Source organism: Rana temporaria, chromosome 4 (assembly GCF_905171775.1).
Source record: "Rana temporaria chromosome 4, aRanTem1.1, whole genome shotgun sequence".
NCBI classification, from domain to species: Eukaryota; Metazoa; Chordata; class Amphibia; order Anura; family Ranidae; genus Rana; species Rana temporaria.
In genome coordinates this window covers 178,858,232-178,885,776 of record NC_053492.1, presented here as the reverse complement: position 1 = coordinate 178,885,776, position 27,545 = coordinate 178,858,232, and the positions used below count along the sequence as shown (strand labels likewise).

At 41.0% G+C, this 27,545-nt stretch overlaps 1 protein-coding gene across 2 annotated transcripts in view; it reads right to left on the bottom strand.

The window, feature by feature from the left end:
- Positions 1-3,534: 3,534 nt before the first annotated feature.
- Positions 3,535-27,545, bottom strand: part of USP13 (ubiquitin specific peptidase 13) — a 117,949-nt gene continuing 93,938 nt past the window's right edge. Inside the window, exons 14-21 of one of the 2 annotated variants that reach the window (XM_040349428.1) lie at positions 20,401-20,489; positions 20,190-20,312; positions 18,837-18,863; positions 14,722-14,865; positions 14,301-14,464; positions 8,194-8,350; positions 5,509-5,593; positions 3,535-4,124 (exon numbers count right to left, since the gene is read on the bottom strand). In XM_040349428.1, coding sequence (XP_040205362.1) covers positions 4,031-4,124; positions 5,509-5,593; positions 8,194-8,350; positions 14,301-14,464; positions 14,722-14,865; positions 18,837-18,863; positions 20,190-20,312; positions 20,401-20,489 — 883 coding nt within the window. In that variant the 3' untranslated portion in view covers positions 3,535-4,030. The remainder of the gene's footprint in view (positions 4,125-5,508; positions 5,594-8,193; positions 8,351-14,300; positions 14,465-14,721; positions 14,866-18,836; positions 18,864-20,189; positions 20,313-20,400; positions 20,490-27,545) is intronic. The other variant, XM_040349429.1, reaches the window with a different exon arrangement.

The following is a 27,545-nucleotide window of genomic DNA, read 5'->3' as shown; positions in this document are numbered from 1 at the left end:
TTTTCTAATGATTGCTCCAACAGTGGACCTTTTTTCACCAAGCTGCTTGGCAATTTCCCCGTAGCCCTTTCCAGCCTTGTGGAGGTGTACAATTTTGTCTCTAGTGTCTTTGGACAGCTCTTTGGTCTTGGCCATGTTAGTAGTTGGATTCTTACTGATTGTATGGGGTGGACAGGTGTCTTTATGCAGCTAATGACCTCAAACAGGTGCATCTAATTTAGGATAATACATGGAGTGGAGGTGGACATTTTAAAGGCAGACTAACAGGTCTTTGAGGGTCAGAATTCTAGCTGATAGACAGGTGTTCAAATACTTATTTGCAGCTGTATCATACAAATAAATAGTTAAAAAATCATAAATTGTGATTTCTGGAATTTTTTTTTTTGATTAGGTCTCTCACAGTGGACATGCACCTACGATGACAATTTCAGACCCCTCCATGATTTCCAAGTGGGAGAACTTGCAAAATAGCAGGGTGTTCAAATACTTATTTTCCTCACTGTATGTGTAACTGCATCTACAGAACTAGTAGAGAGCACTTTGGCAGAAAAAATTGGAAAATTCTTAAAGTGTTTGTAAACCTAGTTACACAACTTTTACCTACAGTTAAGCCTATAATAAGGCTTACCTGTAGGTACTGGAAATATCTCCTAAACTTGCACAGTTTAGGAGATATTTGCTACATACGCCTGCACCAACATCATCGGCGCATGCGCACTGAAGAAAGAGCACGATTGTTCGGTTTCAAAATGGCCCGTGCCCGCGGGTAGTGACGTCACGCAACTCTGGCCAGTCACAAAGCTGGAGTCCACGGCCCCCGGAAAGGAAGAGGGGTGAAGATGCATACTAGCCCACTATGCTTTTACTTTGCAGGGGGAAAAAAAGGACATAAAACACATTTTACTTCCTCTTTAAGACCATAAAGCTTGAGCAATGGTCTGTGCGAGTCACCTAAAGATGTTGGAACAAGAAGTTGGGGCACCCTTTCTGGGTGCATCCAGGATAATAAAAAGGGTTTCATTCTTTCTGAAAAGGGCAGAGGCAAGGAAACTCAATCAGCCTGCACAGCCGGAAGCACATCCAGACAGTGGATATTTACTTTTTATGAACTGGAGTCAGACAGAGGGATGGGAGAACAATACACTAACTGGGGTGAATGGCTGAAAACGACCTTGGGTATCAACATCACACTGCCCCTATGCAATACCAAAAAGGGAAAGACCAGGAACTCCAGAATGTTTATCGGCAAATGTGATTTCTCTGACAAACAAGTCACCCAGAACAGACAAAATCCTCCTCAACAGCCTGACAGGCTGGCATCTGCCTTGAAAATCTTCCAAAGGATAGCAACAAAAGGACTTCCCGGAATGCTGAGCTGGATTCCCGAAGCCACTAGGGGATGGTTATCTGAATCAGTCTTTACAGAGAAAAGACTGACTTCAACAGATTGTTGCGTTGCAGATGTCAGGAATTAAATTGGGTGAAAGGGACTACCACAAGTTATGATCAGCTCCAAGAGTCTCATATAGAATTGGAGTGTTGGACAGCTTCTGAACTGTGGTGGTATGCTCATCAGTCAAAGTAATCTGACAGTGTTTCTGCAGCCAATGGCTTGGAAGCCACAATCTATTGCAGAGGGAGTGGGAGCAAACAGAGTTAGAAAATAACTGGGTAATTTGGCTCATAAAGACTTGAATGTCCGTGAAAATGTTCAGTCAAATGGCAGTGGATCCAGGCAAACCCGACAAAGCCTATGAGGATGCCAAGGGCAAGATAGACTAACAGCAGATGACAGTAAGACGCCAGGCTTCAGATGCTGGTACTATAATTAGGCACACTGCAAGCAGCCTTGGAGCTGTCAACAGAGAGCAAGCTGTGGAGCATCCAATACAGCAGGATATGTTGCATGTAGGATGAACAGTTTCCATTTCCAGTGCTTAGCTTGACCAGCCCTCTCAGTGCCAGCAGCTCTTGACCTGAAAAGCACTTCACAGCCAACTTATCAAACGTATATCTGTAAGGTATCCTATACTGAACTCAGTGACCAAAAGGTCCCAGGCCATTCACGCAACATCCAGGCCAGCAGATCTGCATAAAGGGCTCCACAAACAAGGCGAGTCCACACCAGATAGCGAATGATCAGAGGGAAAAAATCCAGCAGCAATGTAGAAAGACTTAATAGAAGAAAAAATTTAAAAAGAAAAAGAAGTGGAGACTGACAATATCAGATGAGTTGTCTCTGAGAGAATCAGACATGTGGTCTGTTACCCAAACAAAATTGGCAGTGCAAGAGAGAACATTGAGACAAAACTAATGCCAAGCTGTCGATTTCTTTTCATTTAGAGTATTTTTTGTCAAGCAGCACCATCATTCAGCCTGTGGGCATTAAAGATTCATAGGACATATAGATATATTGATAAAAAAAAAACTGAACATACCACATTCTTTTTGTAGAATGCCTCACTGGGTTCTCATTAAAAAATAAATAAAAAATTAGGCCATAATAAAAAGATCTTCGAATTTTTTTACGGAAAAAATATATTTTTTTTTCAATACAAATTGCCAAATGCAGTAGACCTGTTTTTTTTCTTTGGCAAATTTTGAGTTTGTAAACTTAAGTTTACATTCACATATAGCTCAGTGTGAAATCTGATATCAAGAGTTATTTAAACTCTCTGAAAAACACTACAAGAATTAGAAATTGACCCAAATATTTTTCTAGCTAGAAAGCCAATAGAATTCTGTCTGCCTTCATTCTATTTTCCTAACAGTCTTTGTATTCCATTTATTGTGCTTCTATGTCTTCCCCATTGCAGTCTATGTCTAGCCTCATAGCATCCTGTGGATTAGAATCTGACCTCATCAGATTCATTTAATGTATGCGTTACTTCTACTGCTTAGCAGCAGGTGCATTTACCTATTAAACTTCATACCTTTTTGTATTACTAAATAATCAAATACAAAGTAACTTACGCTATAAGTAGTGCTGTCTATTGGATATTAATTAAAAAAAAGAAGAAACAAAAAGTGCTGGTGCTGTTAAAGTTAACTTATTCTTTGGGTTACTCATCATGTTGTGCTTAGCTAGAAAGTAATCCTACACTACAGACAACATGAAAGATTCATAAATAGTGGTAAAGGCTGATCAACTCCGTATGATGTGTTTGCTTGGTGAATAATCCTCCTTACTTATGAACAGAGTAAGGGAATCATAAGAAAATTCTGGGATGTACATGTTAACTGGTTTTAAACAAGTATAACTTTGCCGGCAAAGTACAAAATCTTCCAAAGGCGGCCTTGTGACAAAATAAGACATGGATACATATTGCTCTAGATTCAGGACTATCTAGAATATAAAAAAAAAATGCCGTACATCATTTATGATATAGATATATCCAATGAACCTTTAGTCAATACTGATAAAACTTTAAAAAGTCTTTTGTGGGCATTTGTAACTGTATGAAGAATTGCAGAAAGACAGTGCCACCTGCTGAGCATTCCTTGACAATTACAGCTGAACAGAAGGCGATAGAGTTCATTTACTAAAGGAGTCAAGGTTTTATTAGCCCTGTGAACATGCATTCACTTCAAATATGCAGTCATGTGAAGGGGAATTGACGATAACAGGAATTCCCCTTGCATGTAATTAGATGGTTTAAGGCTCAGTGAGAACATTCTACTCCTTTACTACATCAACTTCAATGTGCTGTAAAACCAGGTCTCAGTATTTGTTTCTTACAAAAAAATTCCCAGATATTAATGCCCCTAAGAAAAACATTCATAATGTTTGCAGTACAGTAAAAGGTATCACTCATTCATTATACATTGCGCACAACCAACTTATGTTTTCCAGCAGTAGAAACTTCCAGTTTAACACGTAATAAAGCATCTTTTTTCCTCTATAAATAAAACTATAAATATTTTAGATTTCATCTGGAGTTTTGGCAGTCCGACATTCTTTTGTTGATCTTTGCATTAGCTGGTATGAACGGTCTATGGCTTTCTATGGGCCTAAGCCCTCACCTAAATCTTAGCCAAGTAACCTATGATAGAAGTATAGATAGCCTAAGTCTTTAGGTGGTCTCTCAGATGATGTAACCTTATGGTCGTTGTAAATAACCCATCTGAAAAACAAAAGGCAGAAAATTAACATTTTTAAATGCAGTGAAGTATTTGTATATCCAAATCTTTTTTTAAATTTTGGATAAAAGTAGGAAAGGGTTTGCACTCTTACAAGTTTTTTTTTGCTGTATGTGTGTTTTGATCTAGATAGATTGATAGATAGATAGATAGATAGATAGATAGATAGATAGATAGATAGATAGATAGATAGATAGATAGATAGATAGATAGATAGATGGATAGATAGGATCCCCTGTCCTCTTTCACAGGGGAAGGGTTAAGGGGGTGGGCAGGGCAGCAGCTGGCACATACATTACATGTTACACACTAAACACAAGTGTAACATACCGTATATATACACATGATATGTTACACCTGTGTTTAGGCTGTAACATGGCCCAGCTGGTGGCCCGCTCACCCCCTCACCCCTGTTACAGATGACAGGGGATCCACTGTGTAGGGCTCTGCTCACACAGTTGCATTATTCATCCGCATGAGTCTGAATGAAATCCCATCTCCACTGCAACAGGCAGCTTGTAGTTCTCAATGAACTGCAAGGGTACGGATGAAGAAAGCAGAAGTCGTGTAGAATATAAATATAGTTGTTGCATTTCTTTATGTCACACGATATTTGCACAGCTGTTTATCAGATCAGGAAAAAATACGCTCAAATGATTTTTTTTGTATGCAAACACAATTCAATCTCCAATTGTTTTGTTACAATAAAAGATGAGGTAATGTAGAGTAAATAGATTCCAAATGTGGCAAACCTGTGTGCATGTGGAAAATGATCCACAGGTGACAATTTAAATGCCTTTACAGCTAATCAATTTAGAGCAAACCATAAATGAGGGAGCAATAATTATTGCTCTCACTTGGACGTTCACCCAAAAAAATAACGTGTGGCGTAATAGCTGTTCACATGCACGTGCGCATGTTTGCATTTGAAGGTTTGTGCAAGGTGACGGGGTTACTATAAGTAATCTAAAAAGATCATTGGTGTAATGAAGTTGGCTCTGCCATGTGGCATTGACCCCAGAACTATGCAGGAACCATCAAATGTGAGCTCAATTAGCTACAGCTCAAGGAACCCCTAGTAGCCTTTGGAAAAACTATAGGGTTCCACGAAACTCTGGTTGAGAATAAATGATGTAAACGGGGACACAGACAGCAATAAAAACTTGACCAAAGGTCTAACCCTTCCCCACTCTATTTAAAACTACTAGATTCTTCCACAGATACACATGTACAGACCCACAAGGTCTTTGTGCATATCCTAAAAAGCCCCCTCTACATTTTAGAAGCAAAGAAAAAAAAACTGATACACACAGTAGACACATGGTTTGTACGCTTTAAAATAAAAAGTCCTTTCAATGTTATACATACCTTCCCTCTTTTTTGATGTGACAAACATAGTGCCCAGACATGGTAGATGTTCCCACGTGGCTGATGAATGCAAAGAGTTCATATCCTAAAAGGTATATGTTGGTTATCAGATATAAAAAGGGATATATTTTATAAAAAATATATATATATTAAAAGTTAATGTAAATCATCCAACAAGCACCTCTATACAAATATAATGTATTTGAGTCAGTCTCTGCTCCTTGCTTGTATTTTACATACCCTGGCCTGCACACAATGTTGCCTAAACCCTTATGGATAGAAAATTCTGTAGTCTACAAAAGTGTTTGACGCTAAAGCAGCAGAGGCACTGCTCACTTTCAGTTCTGTGAGAACACAGTCACACATTAGCACTGACACCGATATTAACGTGAACCTCACCATTCCCCCAGAGTATATAAAAGTGGTACCTTCATTTACTCCATAAGCGGTTTCAAACGTGTTTCTTCTCTTCCCAAAACATGCAACCTAACCAAGCTAAACAGCATGTTTACCAAAGTTTGCAAATTTACCTTTTGACAAAAGTCAACATCTAAGCCCTGATCTGAAACCACTAGCCCTAGAAAACAAAATGGCTGTTGCAGTAAAGGCTGAGATGTCTCTTACATATAATTTTAAACTGATTTTTAGTTCTCTGCTGTGGGAGAGGCAAGGCAGTTGCACCCAAAAGGGAAATAACTAGGTCTTCAAGAACAGAGTTTATTATGTGGTATGTAGTAAGTAGATTAACCCCTTCTGGCTAGCAGGAGCTGGTGCTTTAAATGGGCTGTGATGCCCAGGGCTTATAGGAGGGATCCTGATGGCACTGTGACTGGCTCTACCATGCTGATGTCATTGGGAGCCAGCTGACAATCATCAATACTTTACAATAAGCGGCCATGACAGCTTGGTGACACTTTTAGGGGAACCAATAGAGCATGCTCTAGTCTAGAAAAAGACAGTGATGCATTTATGCAGTGTCTGGGTGTTAAGGCCCACCTGCCCTGCTGCTGCATATATGCACATAACGGTCATGAATAGGGTTAACTTGCTTATTAGTTGAACAATTTGTATTTGGCATGGTTTTCTGTAACATTGGCTAAGGAACGTTTGCCCATATTGCTCCCACAAGTCAATAACACACAGGTAGGTTAACTGGCTTCCTTGTATGTGTAGCAGAGATATTAGACAGCATGATCCTTTGGGGGACAGGAAATGCAAATGGTATTTTTTAAGGCCATAACTATAAAATATGAAAAGTAAATGGTTCTCACCTGATCACTAGGAGCACCTAAAGGGATGAACACATGCTCAGTTTCTGAAGTTGCTAGAGAGTGGCTGCCATGATTCAAATTCATGTTCTTTTACCTCCATTCTGGTTTTAAAAGCCTGCCCCTGACTGACCAGGCCACAACATTAAAGATGTTGTAGGCCAAAGCTCTTTTGGCCCTACTTCTCCTGTGGGTCACAGGAGTGCACTTAGTTTTGCACTCCTTTGACATATATTCAGCCGACAGTAGGTTAATGTCCACTGTCGGCTGACATCACATAGCTGGTCCAGGCTCGGGAGAGATGTCTGGGCCAGGAGCTGGCTCGGCTTCTCAGTCAGCTGAGAGCCTGAGCAAGCCACTCCCAACCCCTCCACAACCTGGCGTTCCAGTGAGTGCTGGAGGGGCAGAGTCAAGAGAGGTGACTGACAGTCACTGGCTCTCTGCTCAATGAAGACCGAGAATGGAGCTATCGTCTGTCTTTAATTGTTTGGTTCTCAGTCATAAGGGCAGTGGGGAACAGATGCTGCATCCACCTAGGTGAATAGATATATTATATATATATATATTTGAATACCCATACTTCTCTTTTAATTCTTATCTTTTGATCAACCACAGAAGTCAAATCACTAATTAGTGCAAATCTGACAGTAGTTTGATGTTTGTTAGCATTAATTGTGTTTTGTAACTATATCTGTATCACGTAAAAAAAAACGTTAGTGAGGAGGGTGCCTGTTCATAGCGATATTTTTTTTGCAGAACTCTGGAACCATTAAACGAAATTATGGTCTGTATAATTGTAAGTAAACATTAGAAAGTAATCTAATAAGAAAATGATGATTTATGTAAGACGTAACACGACTGGGCCTAAGCCACAGCCGCTTTCTTCACACTGACTTGCAGTATGGCCTAGCAGCAGGAAGTCCAAATACAGCAGGCGTAGATTCCCAGAACTGTGTCAGCAGTCTTTATAAGTAATGTGAATAATAATGATATTGGACAGCTCCTGAAGAGAAATCCAAATGTTTGATGTTGTATATTGTAAAATAAAACTATTTTGAACACCTGAGGCTCTATAGCAATATCTGAGGTAGTTCTCTCAGATTACTGAGGTGGGCCAATATAAACTAAACAGACGTCCACTTATGTACTGTCAGGAGCAATATTTCCTTCTTACAGAGAATGTATTTACAAAAATTCTAAAAACATTTTCTTTTTGTTTATTTCCCAAGTAATGAGCAGAAATATACAAACCTATTCCTTTAAGCTCCAAACCCAAATTTAAATAAAAAACTGAAAGGTATGGAGTAATTTATGGAACATGCAATCAATAAAGTGTTAACTTTAGTACAACGCAAAATATGAGAAGCAAGCTTTCTATTCATTTCTTGCCTGAAGTGCCAACTGGGCCTATACTTACTTCCATTTCCATCTTTAATTTGAGGACCTTCATCATTGTTGGTGAGAATTCCATTTTGATTAATCTCAGAATCTATGGCTTGTGAAGTATTTGCACATTCTTCTACACTTTCAGGATGGGAGAAAATCCAATCCAGAGCTCGCTCAAGATTATTATTCTGCAATTAAAGATTAATTATTATGCTACTATTATAGCAAGTTCAAAAAACAGAGCGTGGAGATTAAGACCTTGTGCACATAAAAAAATCCACTGTATAGCCTCATACACATGATCGGACTTCCATCAGACTTTTCCGTGGATTTTGGTCCAAAGGGCGTTGCCGTGAACTTGTTCTGCATACACACGGCAGAACATTTTCAGCCAACATTCACCAAACCACGTGGTTTTTCAGCTCTTTATCACCACCCTTTGGGCAACTTCTGCTATTGTTGTCTGATGTTTTGCATTGGTTTGGAGCATGCATGTTTGTACTTTGGATTTTAGTCAGATAGATTTGTGTACAGACAATCGGATAATCCGACGGAATACATGTTTTTTCGGAAAATTTGAGAGCATGCACAGTCAACATTTGTTGTCAGAAATTCTGACAACAATTGTCCGATGGAGCATACAGACAGACGAATTGTCAGATAAAACATGTCCGTCAGACCATTATTTTCGGAAAATCCAATCGTGTGTATGGGCCTTTAGAGATGTCTGGCATTTCATTTTTTCGATCATTCTTTCTTTTTTTTTTTCTACATCTCTAAAAGTAGGTCTAGATCAGTGGTTCTCAACCTGGGGGTCGGATGATGATTTGCCAGGGGTCACCAAATCCTGGCCTGTTTCTGAAGCCCACACCGATCTCCCAGCCTTTTCTCTGCCACCCAGCTGAGCTGTCCCTAAAGCCAGCGGCCGCTCACTCAGACTCTTTGCAGCCATTTAGTTCACGGCATGGCTGGGGGGCAGAGACTATAAGTCAGATGACTGGTGAGGAAAGTGAAGTGGGAGGGGCTGAAGGAGACCCTATCTCCTGATTTCAGCATAGGTGTCACTGCTGCGAGACATCACACTACAAATATTATTTTACTGTTAGGGGTCCCCACAATCCTATTTTAACTAATTTACAGGCTACGCAAATGGCACACATATTAAATAATAATATAACTGGGAGAACTAAAAACGCACTGCATCTAGATGGATTTAGAATACTGGTGCTATTTTGCACAATACCACATAACCCCTCTAGATGGCGCACAGAACACTATGGACCCATTGCATAGCATATTAAAAATGCCAGGGTTTTAAACAAATTCAACACGTCCAAATAAGAATTCAAAGATACATTTCAGGTATTTTAAGCAGCGAGCAGATACATGTATGTATTGATTTATGATTGGAGACAGTTTGCACAGCCATAATGTGTTTAATATGTGAGCTTTGGTAACTGGGACAGAGGCTGTCACATGATCCGATTGCCCCTCCCACAGGCTGATAAACAGACCTATATAATAGATGTCTGTTGCGTGTGCTGGATACGCTTCCTGAAGACGGTTTAACTGAAACGTGACGTCGAGGCGGTATCCGAGCGCACACGCATAGCCACGCACTTCCGGTCTCACTGGTTGATGGACAACTAGCGGTGGAACGCACGCTAGTGGACCAGGACGCGGCCATCTCTTATCTTGTCTTACTATCCCCACCACCTACAGCCTCAGTGCCGGGAACGGGCACCAGCAACAGTAAGAGGCCATTTGGCATTGTAATTTTAACTTTTGTATATTAAATGGTTTTACACTATGGTGGTATCTCTTCTCCTTTCTTGGTACACCATTTGCTGCAATCGCTGACATTGGAATCCAATGAGACCCTGCTGATCCTCATTTAAAACAAGCCTGATCGACCATATTTTAAGTAATCTGGTCAACACCGTGTGGTAAGGAGCCATCCATTATTATTTTGGTGACCTATAGGTGAAGGCGGATCACTTCTTTCTTGCACTTTGGCTATTTTGAAGATTCACAAGCACTTTAGCATTTGCACTTTTCCCTGCGATTTGGGATTGGATTATTTGCATTTTGCACCTGGACTTGATACAACACTGGATCCATTTTGCACTTAACTATTTATTTGCTGGACATTCTTTTACATTTTTTTTTTTTTTTTTTTTTTTTATATATTTTATTTATTTTCCACAGCACTTGGCACTATTGTACTTATAGAGTTTAGACTATAATCTGTTTGGTTTTTCACATAGATTTGGGTACACAGTTACACTGTGTACTATTCAAATGCACATTGTGACACGCATCCACTATTTTGATATAGCGCCCCTCACCTCACTATACAATATATGCAAGTCAGTCACCTGATTTTATTTGGGAGCAGCTTCACTCAGTTAGTCACTTGATATATCAAGTATATAATTTAGTGTAATTCATTTGGCGCGAGATTTCTTTTTCCTGTATAAATGTTATCAAGGGGTCACGACACTAGAAAGGTTGAGAACCACTGGTCTAGATTATCAAATTGCCAATTGCCCATTGTGTCATTTTGGCAAACTATTGAGCATCATTCAGGTGGGTAAATCTACATACTTGCCTGTAAAATCCATTTCTTGGAGTACATCAAGGGACACAGAGCAGGTTTAAAGTTATAAACATTACTTCCAGGGTTATGCACCAATTATAGGTGAATGGAAACTAGCAGATCAATCAAACAGGAAGTCCTCCCCTATATAAACCCTTCTATACAGGAAGTACCTCAGTTTTGTAGCAAGTAATAAATTCCCAGAAAGAGGGGAGGCACCTCTGTGTCATGTGATGTACTCCAAGAAACTGATTTTACTGGTAAGTATATAGAAAAAATCCAATTTGCTTTATCGACATCAAAGGATACAGAGCAGGTTATAATCATTACTATCTGGGACATCCCAAAGCAATACATTTGAGGGGAGGGAGACACAATCACAGAAACCGACACCTGAGAAGGAACTATTCTGCCACCTGTAAAAATACTGTGGCCAAAGGGAGTATTCTCCACAGCTCTGACAACCACCTGGAAAAAACCCTGTGAATGTATTAACCAAAGACCATGTAGCGGCTTTGTAAACCTGAGCAACTGACACCTGATAGCGGAGAGCTCAAGATGCCCCCACACACCTGGTAGAGAGCGCTCTACCAGGTGGGGAACTTGCCCTTTCAAACCATAGGCTTGAATGATTAACTGGCGGATCCAAGGAAAAGTAGTTAACCTGGTTGTCACCTGCCCTTCCTAGGCTCTTATGGCAGCACAAACCATGATTCCTGAGCTGTGCCAACAACTCAAGTAAATCCTGATCACCTGAACCACACCCAGAGTATGCAGCAATCTTTTCCCTGCCGACTATGGATTAGGAAAAATAGCACTTTTTTTTTTTTTTTTTCAAAAGAAGCACAATATTTGCATTGAAGTTTATTATTAGATTTCTGATTATTAACAGAGAGTGTATGAGCAGGTGCACTAAGTGAATGTTCTTTATGATCACTTCTATATAAGGACTTTCAATATTATCTATTGAAGATTGTTTTGTTGTTACGGTTATTTTTACTGCATGTTATTTTTGAATCTAATGGTTCACAAGTGTGATATGTCACTATAAACTTCAATTGCGGTTTTTGATTCTTGTTGACCTATGGAGGGGTCATCATCATGACTTTCAGGTTCATATCCAATTGTGTCATTAAAATGTATCACGTGAATGCTTTACATGTGATCATTTGAGCTAGTTGGATAGGTAGCTCTTTACATATGTTTTTTTAAATTTTCTTTGTATCAATAAGGTTTTTTAAGAAAATAAGTGATACATCCAATAAATATACTGTTGTCAACATAGAACAATATAAAACACATTGGTTCAAGTTTTACAAAGGGTAGGTGCAAGCAAAAACATTACTACCATGGGTCAAATATTATATTAGCTTAACTTCAATTACATGTATTATCATGTGATCTCTAAGTTAGGAACCAAAAATCAACATAAAACATATATAGGAAAGGTGTCTATAACAGCATATTGAGGTTGTGGGAGGAGCCAGAGTTTAAGCTCCTCTGCTTATATCAATAATGGAACTGAGAGGTCCCAGGTGGAAGAAAGAGGTGAAATGAAAAATAAGGTAGAGGTTTAAGTCATGTGGAAAGGGATGGTGGACTCTAGAGATAAAAATTTGTCAACGATAGTATGATTCGATCTGTCAGATACGTAAGTAATGCGAACAGTAGCTGGAAGGGTAAAAGAATGTTCATAGTGTGGATTATGGCAGAAAACTGGTTTATTTGCTCAGAAGATCAGGATATATTTTAGATAATTTGAACAAGAACCAAGTTGTCCAAGTAGCACGAAATCGAGAGGTACCAGATTCCAATCAACCAACCAACAATTTGAGCTCTGCAATACTCCAGGGACAGAGCCCTCTGGCAATTCATTGCTTGGACCTTCATGTTCCAGACAGGGAGAATGTTACTCTACAAAACACCTGGAGTAGAACTGCATGTAGGGAACTGCTTCAACATAGATATAAATTTCCTCATGTAGAGATGTGGCGAAAGATACCCTTTGCTTCCTATATTTTGCTTTAAATTTGGAATCGACTGCTCCCCAAGGATGATTATTGAGGAGATTGACACCCCCTGCATCATCAGCAGTACCACGGCTAGGAGCGTTGTGAACCCCTGGGGGGGGGGGGGGGGGCTGTGGCCAGTCTGAAGGGCAGTGTGACAAAAATAAATATGCATCTTTCTACTGCAAATCACAGAAAACATTGATGAGCCTGGAAAAAGAGCAGAGCAAAAGGGCGAACCACTTCAGAGACTGCCCTAAGATCCTCTGGCCCGAGATACTCCAAAAACACAGCAGCCTCAGACACCTCCCTCATTCTGGAGGGGAAAAGCTTACAGCACATGGTATTCCTGGGCATTCTTCCATCCAAGTACTAACCAGGCTCAATCCTGCTTGGGCTCTGAGATCAGGCCTGTTCAGGGTGATGCAGGCGCAGTCCATTGCAGCTCCGCAAAAATTTTATGACATTCCAATGCGTCAAGAATCACTGCAATGCCAAACACAACAGTGGCTCAGATACACCTGATACCACTGGTCCATAAGGAGATGTAAACACCGCCAGATCACTGGACCTGAGGGTGGTGCACCAGCCTCCCCTGGCTGCCTCTTCCTTTCTGGAGCCATTTAACTTGTATAACAGGTAAATAATGTAGCACCTAGATTTGTAAAAAACCTAATACGTCCCCCGAGGATACAGGCTGAAAACCATGTTGGTTTACCACTATGCCACCACGCAGGTAATTAAGCACCAATACGTAGGTACCCAGGTATGCAGTTAGAACAGTTGGAACAAATGAATACTCTAGCCAATGAAATGAGTTTACACTCACATACATCTAAATAGAATTTGTGTGTAAAAACTTGACATTAGAGGCATTTTTGTCTGTCAACTTCTGGAGGCATGCTTGGAGCATTTATTCATATGCCCATTTGCATGCAGCTTTAAAGTGAAACTACAGGGAAAAGTGATAGTGCCACTTAAAATATGCTCCCCTTACGTTCATACTAACCTATTTTTTTCCCACCAGAGAAAAGTAAAATACTTGGTGTTTCATGAGATCGGAGTTTATGACTCTCCTCCCATCTTTACATAATGCAGCATGAGCTGCACAAAGTGGACAATCACCAAGCCCTTGCATTGTCAAGGTTGCCAGGTGCTTTCAAGTATGGGAGAGTAGGAACACAAGACCCTATCCTTCCTCTCACGATTCGAAGATGGCAGCTTGAATGGCTAATCACCAACCATATCAGCCATCACAGCTAGGTATATGACCTGACCCTTATCTACTGCAATTATGTAAGATGGTTTAGACATATCCGTGACCACAACCAGTGACTGGACAGTGTAGGAGCAGCAACAGACTGATGACAATCTCCCTCCTATAAGCACATGTGCATGCAGCTAAACTTATTGGCTAAGAGTAGCAAAGGCCCCTCTCCCAATAGTGGAAAGTGTTAGAATTTTGGTTATCTAGTTGTTTTTCACAGTAATAAAGAAAAAAATCTGTTTAGGTGCATATTAAAAACATACCGTTGCCCTTAATGCCTGAATTGCCTGATTTCTCTGGAAACCCATAGAGGAGATCAAGGCAACAATCTCTTCTGGAGGTTGGTTAGCCAGAGCAGTTTGTTCATATGACGGCAGCGCAGATGAAGTAGCAGCAGAGCCAGGAATAGTTAATGGTTCTGCAAAATCTAGTAAAGAAATTAAAAATAATTAGGAAACAACTAAACACTTTACATGCACCAAAGTATAGATAGTAGTTAATGATAATGATTAATGATGTTGATGACATCAGAGATCAAAAAACATTTGTACATTTTATTAGAAGCACTATGAAATCTCTTTGCAAATCAGTCAGTCTAAACCAAAGCTATAATGCCACAGAAAATAAGGTCACACTGACCAGTAAACAAAAGTGCAGCCCTCACATTGAACTGATTATACTGACCGGGGTCCTCCATGTGTGCGATTATCCAGTTGAACGCCAATTCTGCCCCCATGCTTCCAGTGTAATACACAGCCTTCCGACATGCCTCCAGAGGGAAGCCCATCTCTGCTAGCTGCATCACTGAAGACTCATCTATGTCAGGAGCTGCATGGAGGTGTCAGAAAGGCCATTTAGCATCTCTCTTACTAGACTGGGTATTCAATAAGTGGGCTTAATCTATCTTAAATAGGAATTCAAGAAAAAGGAGCATTTGCATAGACAAACACAAACAGTTGATAGATGGTGGTTAATAGGCAACAACATCAAATAAAGTCACTACTGCAAAGGAGAGCAGCAAAATCAACTATGTAAATAGAAAATATTATCACACAAGCCTTAAAAGAAGTTGACTGCAGGGCTTCTTCATAGGAAAAAGCTGATTTCCAGGAATATATGCACATAAAAGACTCAGTAAAGGGCCAGCTTAGTTCAAACCAGTGCTCCACATGCTAGAACAGTCTGATTGTTGAAGATGCCACAAAGGCACTGTAATAGCATTGGCTACTTAAAGTAAGCAGCGTTAACTTCTGTAGATTTCCATGTGCTGCTGGAAACAAAAGAGCATTGTGACTTCCGCCCCTCCGCCACTCAAGAACCGCTTTGTATTTTTGGCAGTAAATACTATGCAGGCTTTTATTGGCTGAGGTGGAGACCGTAACATCATCGGGCCCTCTCCACCTCAGCAAATAATAGCCTGCCCAGTATTCACTGACAAAAAATAAGGCAGCACCTGAGTGGCGAAGGGATGGAATTTTCGATGCTTTTTTTTTTTCCAGCAGCACAGCGAAGTCACTCCTGCCCCTCCAAAAGCTAAAAGAAAGGAGGGCGCACCGACCTAGTGTGATACCGTATAAAATGGTTTTATTAGATGTATTAAAACATTGGTTATACTGACCGGGCAGATACGACTTGATCCGTGTTGTCACCGTGTTCGTCTGGCGTTGCTGTGTACAGCTGTACTATTTTCCAAAGCGTGTTATACAACTCTTTTTGTGAGTATAACCATTGTTTTAATACATCTAATAAAACCCTTTTATACGGTATCACACTAGGTCGGTGCGCCCTCATTTCTTTTCTCTTTTTTAGCCGTATGAATTCCCATGATTCTAAAGGGGGGCTGCAAGACTGTTGAATATACCCTGTAATTGGACCGTGTTACCCTTTAGCAGGAGATACCCGAGCGCAGGAGAATTTTCTGTTTCCTCCACAAGCTAACACTACTTACTGTATGTAGCCAATGCTATTACAGTGGACTGCCGTCCCGTGTACCCTGCAGCCAGACCATTTTGGCATGTGAAGCATCGCTGAGCATATGAGCATATATTCCTAGAGTTTGGCTTTAAATTTGACTCAATACTTTAATGGAGCTAGAGGAAGGGTAAACTGGGACAAGCATATTTGAACTAGGTATTTTGATGCTCACTCACTACAGACAGCCAACTATGACACATAGACATGTGTGAAAGTCATACAACACTCCATACTTTGCTTTATTACAAGAATTTTTTTTTTCCAGAGTAGCTACTTTTAGAACTTTTTTAGTGCTAAAACCACAAAGTGCTGCCAAGTCCTTTTTATGTAGCATTATTGAGGCAGACATAAAGGGATGTGCTGTCAAAGCATTCATATGGGGCAAGGGTAAAATCTACAATGCTGTCACCATCAGATTTTGTTTTTAAGTCTACATGGTATTTCTATACAGTTCTGTCCTCCTGCAAGATAGAACAGTGAAGTGGAACAAATTCCCCCAAAAAGAATTTGTTGCATTTTTTGGCTGAAGATACATTACATATACCGTTGCCAGTAAACACTTTTATCACTATCCTAGTGTGACGTACACTGTCTGTGGCGCATGTGCAGTGCACATTCCTGGCCCAATCTCGAACACCAGGAGCTGGGATGATGTAACTCCAACATGCATGTGAGGAATTACATCATCAGTGGCAGTCCAAAGACCTAAGAGAGAAAACATTGGAATGCTGCAGAAGAAATGGAGCAACAAAAAGGGTTCATTGAGCGGTCAATGCTGGAGAGTGCAGGTCCAGAGCAATATTTTGCAAATAAGCATAGCATACTTGCACATTATGGAAGGAGCTGCTGCCAAACACCCAAGCTACAGTTCCACTTTAAGTAAAAACCTGCAACCAAGTTTAAAAATATTGGTCCAGCACTTTTTCTTTATTCATGACAATACAAATAAATAACTCTGCTCCAAGCTGTGTCATGATAGTTAGGGGTAATCAACATTTAAATGGTTGTTGATATAAGGATCATTGAGCTTAGAAAAGGTTTTGATAAAGGAAATGGAGGCAGCTTGTCAACCATATTTGTTTTTTGTTAGGAACTGTAAATGCTAGTCAATTCAATTTATTTTTCATCTGTTCTTTCAGAGGTGTACAGATGCTTGCACAAAACTGGAACGGTTACCCAGAGAGACAAGTTAGAAACCGTTTTCAAGTAGTTGGTGGAAGTGACAAAATGGAAATAATAAATGCAGATTTTCTACTGAAAAGAGAAAAAGGAAAATAGACACTGGCTAAATATTGACAGGCCTATAAAGAGAAAGGATACGGGGGGTTATTTACGAAAGGCAAATCCACTTTGCACTACAAGTGCATTTGAAATTGCAATGAAAGTGCACTTGGTAGTGCAGTCGCTGTAGATCCGAGGGGGACATGCAAGGAAAATAAAAAAACAGCATTTTAGCTTGCACATTGCTTGGATGATAAAAACAGCAGAGCTTCCCCTCATTTCAGATCTACACCTCAGATTTATAGTGACTGCACTTCGAAGTGCACTTTCAGTGCAATTTCAAGTGCACTTTGCACGTGTAGTTTGCACTTGTAGTGCAAAGTGGATTTGTCTTTCGTAAATAACCCCCACAGTGTTGTAGTATAGTACAGTTTAATCAGTAAAACTATCTGTATATTTATTTATATTTAGGTTAAACAGTATTTCATGTGAAAGCGTTATATTTTACAAGCCACAATGTGCCAGCTTGTTGACATAGAGGTTAATGTAGTGTATTTCTAAATTTAAAGAGAAGTCTAAACAGGGATTACAGTACTGAATATAAGTAGGTACTCTTTAGAATTCTAATGTGCCTCTGCATGACAAATGTTGGTGAAGGCAACAGATTCATTCACCTGCTGTAAACAGGTACGTGAATCTGGGGCATGCACGGAATGTGGAGGTGCACCGAGGCTGGAGTGTACATACTTATACGCTGTCCTCAGTGCAGCTGAGCCTCCCCTCGCCACTGCATAGATTTGAAGCTGGGTGGGTGGAACCTGATGGTAATCCAGACACACTAGTTTGCTATCAGGTCCACTTACCTTGTAATTGACAGCAGTCAGATCCTTAGTCAATGGAGAGCTCGCTACTGGCTATAAAATATGCCTAATGCCTGCTGTCAACCACAAAGAGAGAAAGAGAGTGGACCTGATGGGGAACTAGTGTCTCAGGCTCCCCATTAGGTTTCGACCACCGTCAATGTCACAAGAAGGCTGTTGGCTATGAAGCCGCCAGCTGACTTAACCAAAGTCACAAAAGTCACGACAAGTTTTAAAAAAAAAATCCTGGTAACGGAGATCCACCACGACTATGAGAGCCAGCAAGCCTTAGTTGAGTGTTTTCCAGCCAGAGCTCCTCCCTCCATGGGGGATAGCTATGCTGTGAGGGAGCAACATATGTGTTCAGACACTGGAAGAGTATATGTCCTGGTCCGCACTGACCAGACTAACTTCTGAGAGAGATTAACTACTGCAGTAGCAGCATGTGTAGACATAAGGTTCTGATGTTCAGGTCTTTTAGACCTATAGACAGATACAATGACCAGACCGTCATCGCATGAGAAGCAAGTGGGATACTGTCTTGCTGAGAGAGACAGTGCCCCAAATAGGCAGAAAGTTTGTATTGCCCAAGATGAGCAACGTAATTTCTAGAAGGCTGACCTGTTATGTCATTCTGTGTGATGTTGAGAACCCAGACAAAGTCAACCCTTCTTAAACTTATAAAATTACAAGGTGTATTGCAAGTAAATACAAAGTAAAAAGTCAGAGGATAAAAATACGTACGCTCCATGAATTGGTTTCTAAAACGATCTGAAAAAACATAAAATAAGTAATATTTGAATTAAATTAGGTCCAGAACAAACTTTTATGACATTCATAAACGACTCATTAAATTATTCAAATCTGCATCTACATACAGATCAAGCTGTTCACAAAAAGTGACAGAGGTTAGGATAAAATTTAACACTGCCAAAGGTGCTTAAATAGCAGCACAAACTTTTCAAAGTAAAGTATTAAACCATGCAAATAAGTATTTTAGCTTGTTCCATCCTATTTCACGTTTGATGGACAGCTTGGTCTGTTTGTACATGTAGAGAAAAATACAAAATCAAGATCCTATATGGTTTCTATTTTGGAGAACATGCAAAAAAATATGCAAATATATAATAATTTTTGCAAAATAAAAAAAATCTGATTAAACAAAGTGGATGTAAACCCGATTTTTTTTTTTTTTTTTTTTTTGCTGTCACAATGTAGAGTAAAAGATTTTCTATCATTTGTGCCCAGTCTTGCCACAAAGAGTTAATCCAGCTCTGATAAATCCTCTTTTATTAGTCAGTGAAATAAAATGGACTTACAGAGAAAAACCTTAGTCCATTCCGTCCCCTTGCTGTGAGTGATAGGTTATTTACATATCTCATGCACTAGCCTTTTTAATTCCCACTCCTTTTCTGAAGTCATGTGGTTACTTTTCTGGATTTTGACTGGATGTTAGAGATCATAGCAGAATTCAGTGTAAGTAATAAATAGGACAAAATGCATGTTGACAAGGGGAGTGTAGAGGTGGGCGGGGAGTCTACTGACATTACGACTCCACCCACTGAGCTCCAGACAACAGATTCAGCCATCTGCATTTTTTTTCAGTTCTTATAACAGACAGAGGGGAGACATGTGACAGGTGAGGATACATGCAGGAGGCATGTATATCCTTATAGATCAGCAGTAGTTTAGAAAGGATGAGAGTGGGTTTACATCCACTTTAATGTTAAATAAAAAGAAGACAACTAAAATAGCCAATACAGCTTAGTGACATGCCTTCACAGTCCCTGTTCATGTATTTTCATCTTAGGCTCACTTAGGAACATAGGCTAATGCCTCGTACCCACAATCGGAATTTTCTGATGAAAAAAGTCAGATGGACTTTTTCCATCGGAAATTCCGACCATGTGTATGCCCGAGGAATTCTATCAGAGTTTACATAGAGAACATATTCTCTTTTCCTCCGATGTAATTCCGAGGAATTCCAATGCGAGTTTGGTCGGGCAAAAGCCTGATCGTTTGTATGAGGCATTAGATGTTAAATACAAACTTTCACCTCTGCTGACAGCAGACAAAGTGCTGAATATGTTCACATACCTTTTGGATCTTCTGGAATAAAAATAGGGGGGGCAATGTCTGGGAGCTCTTCTTCTCCTGGCTGCAGACCTTTTCCTCGTAGGTGGTTAATGTCCAGGATATCTGGCATATCCACCATGACATCTAAAATAAAAGAAATGCTGTAAAACATGTATACTCACCAAATGAGTGCATATCCCACACTGTTTATATAACTGAATGTGTTACCTACCAAGTTTCTTGGGCACCCAGTCAAGGCCAAATGTAAACTTCTTAATTTGAATTACCAAATATTCAGGGAATGAAGCAAAACGAGAAGTCCTGAAGACATAGACACACTATATTAAAACCTAATCATGATTAGAATCTAAAGTCACAAGTTGTAACATCATACACATAGCTGCTAACCAGAAATTGTCATGGCTATGCAATGGTTGCTATTGCTTGTTAGAAGAATGAATTATTAAAATCAACACCACCAGCAATTTTGCATTCACAATCTTATACTGCCAGGTCTCGAGTTGCAAATTTTTATGCATGTTTTTAATTTTTTTTTATTATTTAAACAGCTAAAAATGTCTACCACTTAAAAATACCAGGCCTACATACCAGATATATGAGCGGTCGCCCCCACAGCTGCAAAGCTTCCCACTGAATAAATAAAATACATTCTAATTTATTCACCCCTTCACATTTCTTATAACCTAACCTAATAGTAAACTAAAAGTAACTAGGGGCCTGATTCACAGAAGAAATACGCCGGAGTATCTACTGATACTCCGGCTTATTTTCAAATTTGCCGCGTCGTATTTTAATTTGTGATTCACAAACAAGATACAACGGCATTTGGCTAAGATCCGACAGGCTTACGGCTTCGTACGCCTTCGGATCTTAGGCTGCAATGCTTCGGCCGCCGCTGGGTGGAGTTTGCGTCATTTTCCAGCGTCGGGTATGCAAATTAGCTTTTACGGCCGATCCACTAAGCTACTCGCGTGCGTTACGTCATCGCAAGTCGTTTTTTTCTGTCGCAAAGTTAAGCCTGCTTTTTCATGGCTTAACTTTACACCAGCCATGTTAAAGTATGGCCGTCGTTCCCGCGTCGAATTTAAATTTATTTTTTCGGCGTAAGTACGTTACGCACGTCGCCATTCACAAACACGTCGGGGCGCCGTAATTTTCCCGCAAAGCACGTCGGGAAATTTACTAATGGAGCATGTGCAGAACGTTCGGCGCGGGAGCGCGCCTAATTTGAATTAGGCGGGCTTGCGCCAGACGGCTTTACGTTACACCGCAGTAAGTTTACACGCAAGTGCTTGGTGAATCAGGCACTTGCGCTGAAAACTTGCGGCGGTGTAACGTAAAGACGATACGTTACGCCGCCGCGATTCTTTCTGAATCTGGCCCTAGATACTTATTATTTGTGGGTACCCAAACAATCCTTGTGTCTGGCCTTAAAACAGATGTTGCCCATTGACAGTAGCCTACTTCCACATTTGTGTTCAAGAACTGGATGGCACAATAAGTAAGGATTACATCAAATCTTAGTACTGCTTTAGTAATGCCCTCGCACACAAATCTCTAAAGATCTAAAATGTTCATTTAGATTATAGTGCTAGAGGACCCAGAGAGATCTGAAAGACCTTTACCATCTCAACTTTATCAGACAGGGAATATATTTGATTCAAATGAAATCTAGTACAGTAGGGAACAAATCCTTTGTATTTATTTTTCAACCATTTATAAAAACCTGGTAAACTAGCAGGGAGTTTTCTCCGAAGGGGTAGTCTAAAGAACTTCTTTACATGTCAACTATATTGCACTTCTATAACCCCCCCCCCCAAATAACTTGATACTCCCTTTTGAAGCACCTGCCTAATGCTGGGAGGCATTCAAGATCATATACAGAAATCAATGGTCATAAATGTGCATGACCCTGAGCTATCCATGTGGAATACACCTATCCCTTGGTGATAACCCTTTGCAATACAAGTCTGGTATTACATGGCAGAACAGTGGTGCTGCTCTAGTCAAGACTAAAACCGGGCACCCTAATGTCCCACCCCTAATGGGGAAGCTGCATCCATTCAAAGTGAACAGCTGTGGCTTCCTCATCAGACCCCAAAGACATTATTAGTCCAAGTGCCATATATAGAATTACTGCCCATGATCTGACATTCGTTGTGATATCTCACATGTGTAGCTTTGCATGCGTGCAGGACCGACAGCCGGCAGATGCACCAGCTGTTCGCTCAAGTCTCTCGGTGGGATGGGAGAGCCCGAGAGAGCCATGGAAGGTGCAGCATTCTGCTTTTCCAGATTAGTAACATGTTCTTCCAAACTTGACCTTTCTGCAGGAACCTCCAGCAGCTCGTGTTGATCTTCTGTCAGCCATTGTTTTGCCTTGGCTAATACAAGAATCATGCTTTCTCTTCTGATGATGTATCAAGGATCCAGGAGACATGCCAGCACAACATTTTAATTATTTTCATGCTCAAAGCATTTGGTAAGGCTGTCCCTCATGACTTGCCTGGATGTTATAAATGCCAAGTGTGTTGGGTCCTTCATTCTCTTGAAGAAGCATCTTCAGCACTCTCACACATGGGATGACAGATGACACAGATAAGTCGTAATGACTCACCTCTAGTGTCACTTTCTCTGAGGGTCTCAATGACATTGACAACTATGTCATCCATGTTCGCAGAGATGCTTAGAACTTGTTCCAGTATTCTTTACAGCATGTGAAGTGTTAAATTCCAACGTGTTGGAACAGCGTGAATTAGGCTGTTTTTGGGTAGGCCAAGATCTGCCTGAATACACCTCAGTCGCTGCTTGGCAAGGACTGAATGGTGGAAATGACCTGCGCACTTCTTCAGCATGTCAATTATATCTATCAAAGCTCTCTGGCTTGACAGACCATCATTTACCACAAGTTGCAGAATGTGTGCCATGTAACTGAGGTCTGACACTTCAGCAAGCATCATTCATTTCACCATGTTTGAGCCGCTGTCAAGAAGCACAAGCATCACTCGGTGTCTTTGTTTATTCCCCAGTCTTAAAGAAGCCTAGAAAAATGTCTCTAATGTACGTCCCAGTGGGGGAACCTTGCGTCACCTTTGTATTCAACACCAATTGCCTTTTTGTCAATCCGCTGTCAATGAAGTGGCATGTATGACTCATTAGTGACTCTGTTGGTCCTGACCAGCAGTCAGTCGTGAATGAGAGAGAGTTGCCAGCACTCTCTGGTTGCAGCATAGCCTTTACTTTATCAACTACCTTTTAATGAATCTTTCCCAGCATTTTGGTTCGATAATACTTTTCACTCTTCAGTGGGTACCTTGGCTCAGCTACGGACATCAACCGCTGAAATCCAGAGTCAGACACCATTGTAAATGGCTGGTTATCCGTAACCATCATCTCTGTGATTGCTTTGACCAGCTGTTGGGATCTTCCATCCGAATTTAGACCATTTGCTTTTTTATGAAACATATCTTTTATTGTTGTTTGGTGGGATTGTGGTATTTCACTTTGTAATTCAGTTTGTTTTCTCTATGCTTCGTTATATAATTCAACATGATGAACTCTTAGATGGGCCTAAAGATTTGACGTATTTTATTTTTTTCCAGTTTTTGATCCCATGTTCACATTGTTTGTGCATGATTTGCACACTGCTGCTTTTCCTGAAGATGGTTGAGACAAGAAATAGTCCCAGACCACACTTTTACTTTTTCTCTCTGCATCCATCTGCATTGGAATTTGAAAGAGTATGGTTAAAAATGGCAGGTACCCTTCTGTGGATGGGCTTACTGGCTGGCACCCTGCTGTGGATGGGCTTGATGGCTGGCACCCTGCTGTGGGTAGGCTTGCTGGCTGCCCCCCTGCTGTGGGTAGGCTTGCTGGCACCCTGTTCTGGCTATTTGGCTGGCACCCTGATGTGGCTATATGGCTGCCATCCTGCTGTGGCTGGCTTGCTGGCTGGCACCCTTCTGTGGCTGGCTGGCACCCTGCTGTGACTGGCTGTCTGGCTGGCACTCTGCTGTGTCTGGCTTGCTGGCTGGCCTGGCACCCTGATGTGGGTGGGCTTGCTGGCTGGTACCCTGCTGTGGGTGGCTGGCACTGTTAGGCTGGCCTGGCACCCTTTTGTGGATGGCTTGCTGTCTGGCACCCTGCTGTGACTGGCTTGCTGGCTGACACCCTGCTGTGGCTGGCTTGCTGGCTGGCACCCTGCTGTGGCTGGCTTGCTGGCTGGCACCCTGCTGTGGCTGGCTTGCTGGCTGGCATGGCACCCTGCTGTGGCTGGGCTTGCTGGCTGGTACCCTGCTTTGTAAGGGCTTGCTGGCTGGCACCCTGCTGTGGGTGGGTGGCTGCTGGCTGGATTGGCTGGCACCTTGCTGTGGGTGGCTGGCTGCTGGCTGGTGGGCCTCAGTAACCTGAAACCTGACTGTGGGTGGGTGGCTGGCTGCTGGCTGGCGTGTCCAGGCCCAAGTGTTGAGGCGAGGCAAGGGAGGCCTGTCAGATTCAGAATGTTAGCCACAGAGCGCGGAGGCGTCATGACATTGTTTTGTGAGTGGCAAGGACTAGCCATGACATGTGTCACCTGTATTATCTGACAGAGAGCCTGCACAAGGTCAGACATCAGTCATCTTTTACTGGCTGCAAGAAGCCTACAATAGATCACTATAGTTGTAATCGGCTGCTGTGTAGAGGGCTGGAAAGAGCTATGACAGCTCTTCCCAACCCTTCGTAGTGAATAGGTGTGCAATGATGTCACTTGTGGTGTCATCACACTCCCAAGTGCTGTGTTTACTTTCACAAAGAGCTCCTTTTGACAGCAATCACTGGATAGAACAGATCTCCAGTCCCCTAATCTCTATGTACTCCATTGCCTGCCGGTGATTAGGGATAGTAGATTAGTGATGGGTGAGCAGTCATTTGTTCAAATCATTAAATATTTTCTCCTCCTCCTCCTCCACTCCTCCATGCAGCTGCAAAATGGCAAAGTGAAGAAATGGCCATCACACCAACAGGTATAAACCTTACATATTTACGAAGGTCTTAGTTTCAGTAACAGTATATTTAGCACATAGAAAAAGATTCTATAATGTTTTCAAATAGGTTTAATATGCTGTTATTGCAACTAAGACATCAGTAAAAATGTGAATTCTTATTCATTGGTGTACTGGTCACTTTTGCACATTGTACAGTAATCCTGTCACTGATGATTTTTTTCTTTAACAGCCTACTTACTCCTACCGACCAACCATGTACAGGGCAGTGCAATCTTAATAGCATACATCACTGTGAGGAGACTGAGGTGAGTTCTCAGTCTCAGTGCCGGCTTAGTGCCTGTACCTTGGTAGCTCACACATCCTAAAACATCAGCCATTCACCTCCGTACCTTTCATCATAGGCCTTGTTGACTCTCCAAATGTAGCGTTTATGGTTGTGGCTAAAAAGCTACATTTTGGTCTCCTCACTCCAAATGACTTTGTGCCAAAGGTTTGAGGCTTGTCTCTGTGCTGTTTGGTGTATTGTAAGCGGGATACTTTGTGGCATTTGCGTAATAATGGCTTTCTTCTGGTAACTCGACCATGCAGCCCATCTTTCTTCAAGTGCCTCCTTATTGTGCAACTTGAAACAGCCACACCACATGTTTTCAGAGAGTCCTGATTTTCACCTGAAGTTATTTGTGAGTTTTCCTTTGCATCCTGAACAATTTTTCTGGCAGTTGTGGCTGAAATTTTAGTTTGTCTACCTGACCGTGGTTTGGTTTCAACAGGACCCCTCATTTTCCACTTCTTGATTAGAGTTTGAACACTGCTGATTGGCATTTTCAATTCCTTGGATATCTTTATACCACTTTCCTGTTTTATACAGTTCAACTACCTTTTGCCGCAGATTCTTTGAAATTCTTTTTGCTTTCCCCATGACTCAGAATCAAGAAACGTCATTGCAGCACTGGATGAAAGATGCAAGGGTCTGTCAGGAGTCCAGAAACTCATTGACCTTTTATACACACACACCAATTACAAGCAAACAGATCACAGGTAAGGATGGTTACATTTAATAGCCATTGTGTCAACTTGTGTGCATGTTACCAGCCAAAATCACCAGGGTATATAAACTTTGGATTGGAGTAATTTTGGGTAGTTTCTGTTGCCCTTATGATTTAAAAAGAGTAAACACAGTCGATTGATAATAAATGGCTTTAGCCAAACACTAACCATGAGAAAAAAATAAATGTTTTCGTATTATAATTCATACTCTCTGAAAAATGGCCAAGAAATCATAAATTCTGCCAGGGTATGTAAACTTATGAGCACAACTGTACATGCTCCAACTTGGATACTCTCAAAACTATTTTAAGTTAGGACCGTAGTATACAGAAGAGCCTGAACATTGGCACTGCAGGTCCCACATATATTTGCAAATGTGTGCAACAAAACCCTCTTTTTTTAACGTGAATTTTTAGACCGGGTCAAAAACAGGGTCGTTTTCCCTTGCATAGTAGATAAGAAACATAAGTGAATCAAATACATTCCTAAATGATTAATGCCTGCAAAGTTTACCAACAATTTAGTTTTCTCTGAAAATACTTTTGGTATCAAAGAACATTCTACTTCTATCTTCACTGGACAGCCAAATACATGGGTCATTGAAAAAGTTATAGAAGTCTAAAATACATCTCCAAGTCTTTTGATTAGACAGCCTTCAATCAGAGCACACAGAACGCTGGAATCTCAGGCACATGAGAGATACTGCTATGAAGTGGTGGCAGCCTAGATAAGACCTCTGTCTTTTATAAATAATCCAGAAACAAGAGACAAGCAATTATTCCCTGAAGAAAGTAAAAATCCTTACAATGATGGCCTCAGTACAAAACGTTCACTTGATAATCATCCATAAAATACCATATTTAACTCCTACAGTGAAACTAGTCTTAGAAAATATATATTATACACACACACACTATTACCAAAAGTACTGGGACACCCGTCTTTACACGCACATGAACTTTAATGGCATCCCAGTCTTAGTCCATAAGGTTCAATATTGAATTGGCCCACCCTTTGCTGCTATAACAGCTTCAACTCTTCTGGGAAGGCTGTCCACAAGGTTTAGAAGAGCATCTATGGGAATGTTTGACCATTCTTCCAGAAGTGCATTTGTGAGGTCAGGCATTGATGTGGATGAGAAGGCCTGGCTCACAGTCTCCACACTAATTCATCCCAAAGTTGTTCTATTGGGTTAAGGCCAGAACTCTGTGCAGGCCGGTCAAGTTCCTCCACATACTGAAGCCGAACATGAATCCCTTCCCTTCAGAGCCTGGAGGGGCAGTATTCCAACATATTAACAACCCCAAACACACCTCCAAGACAA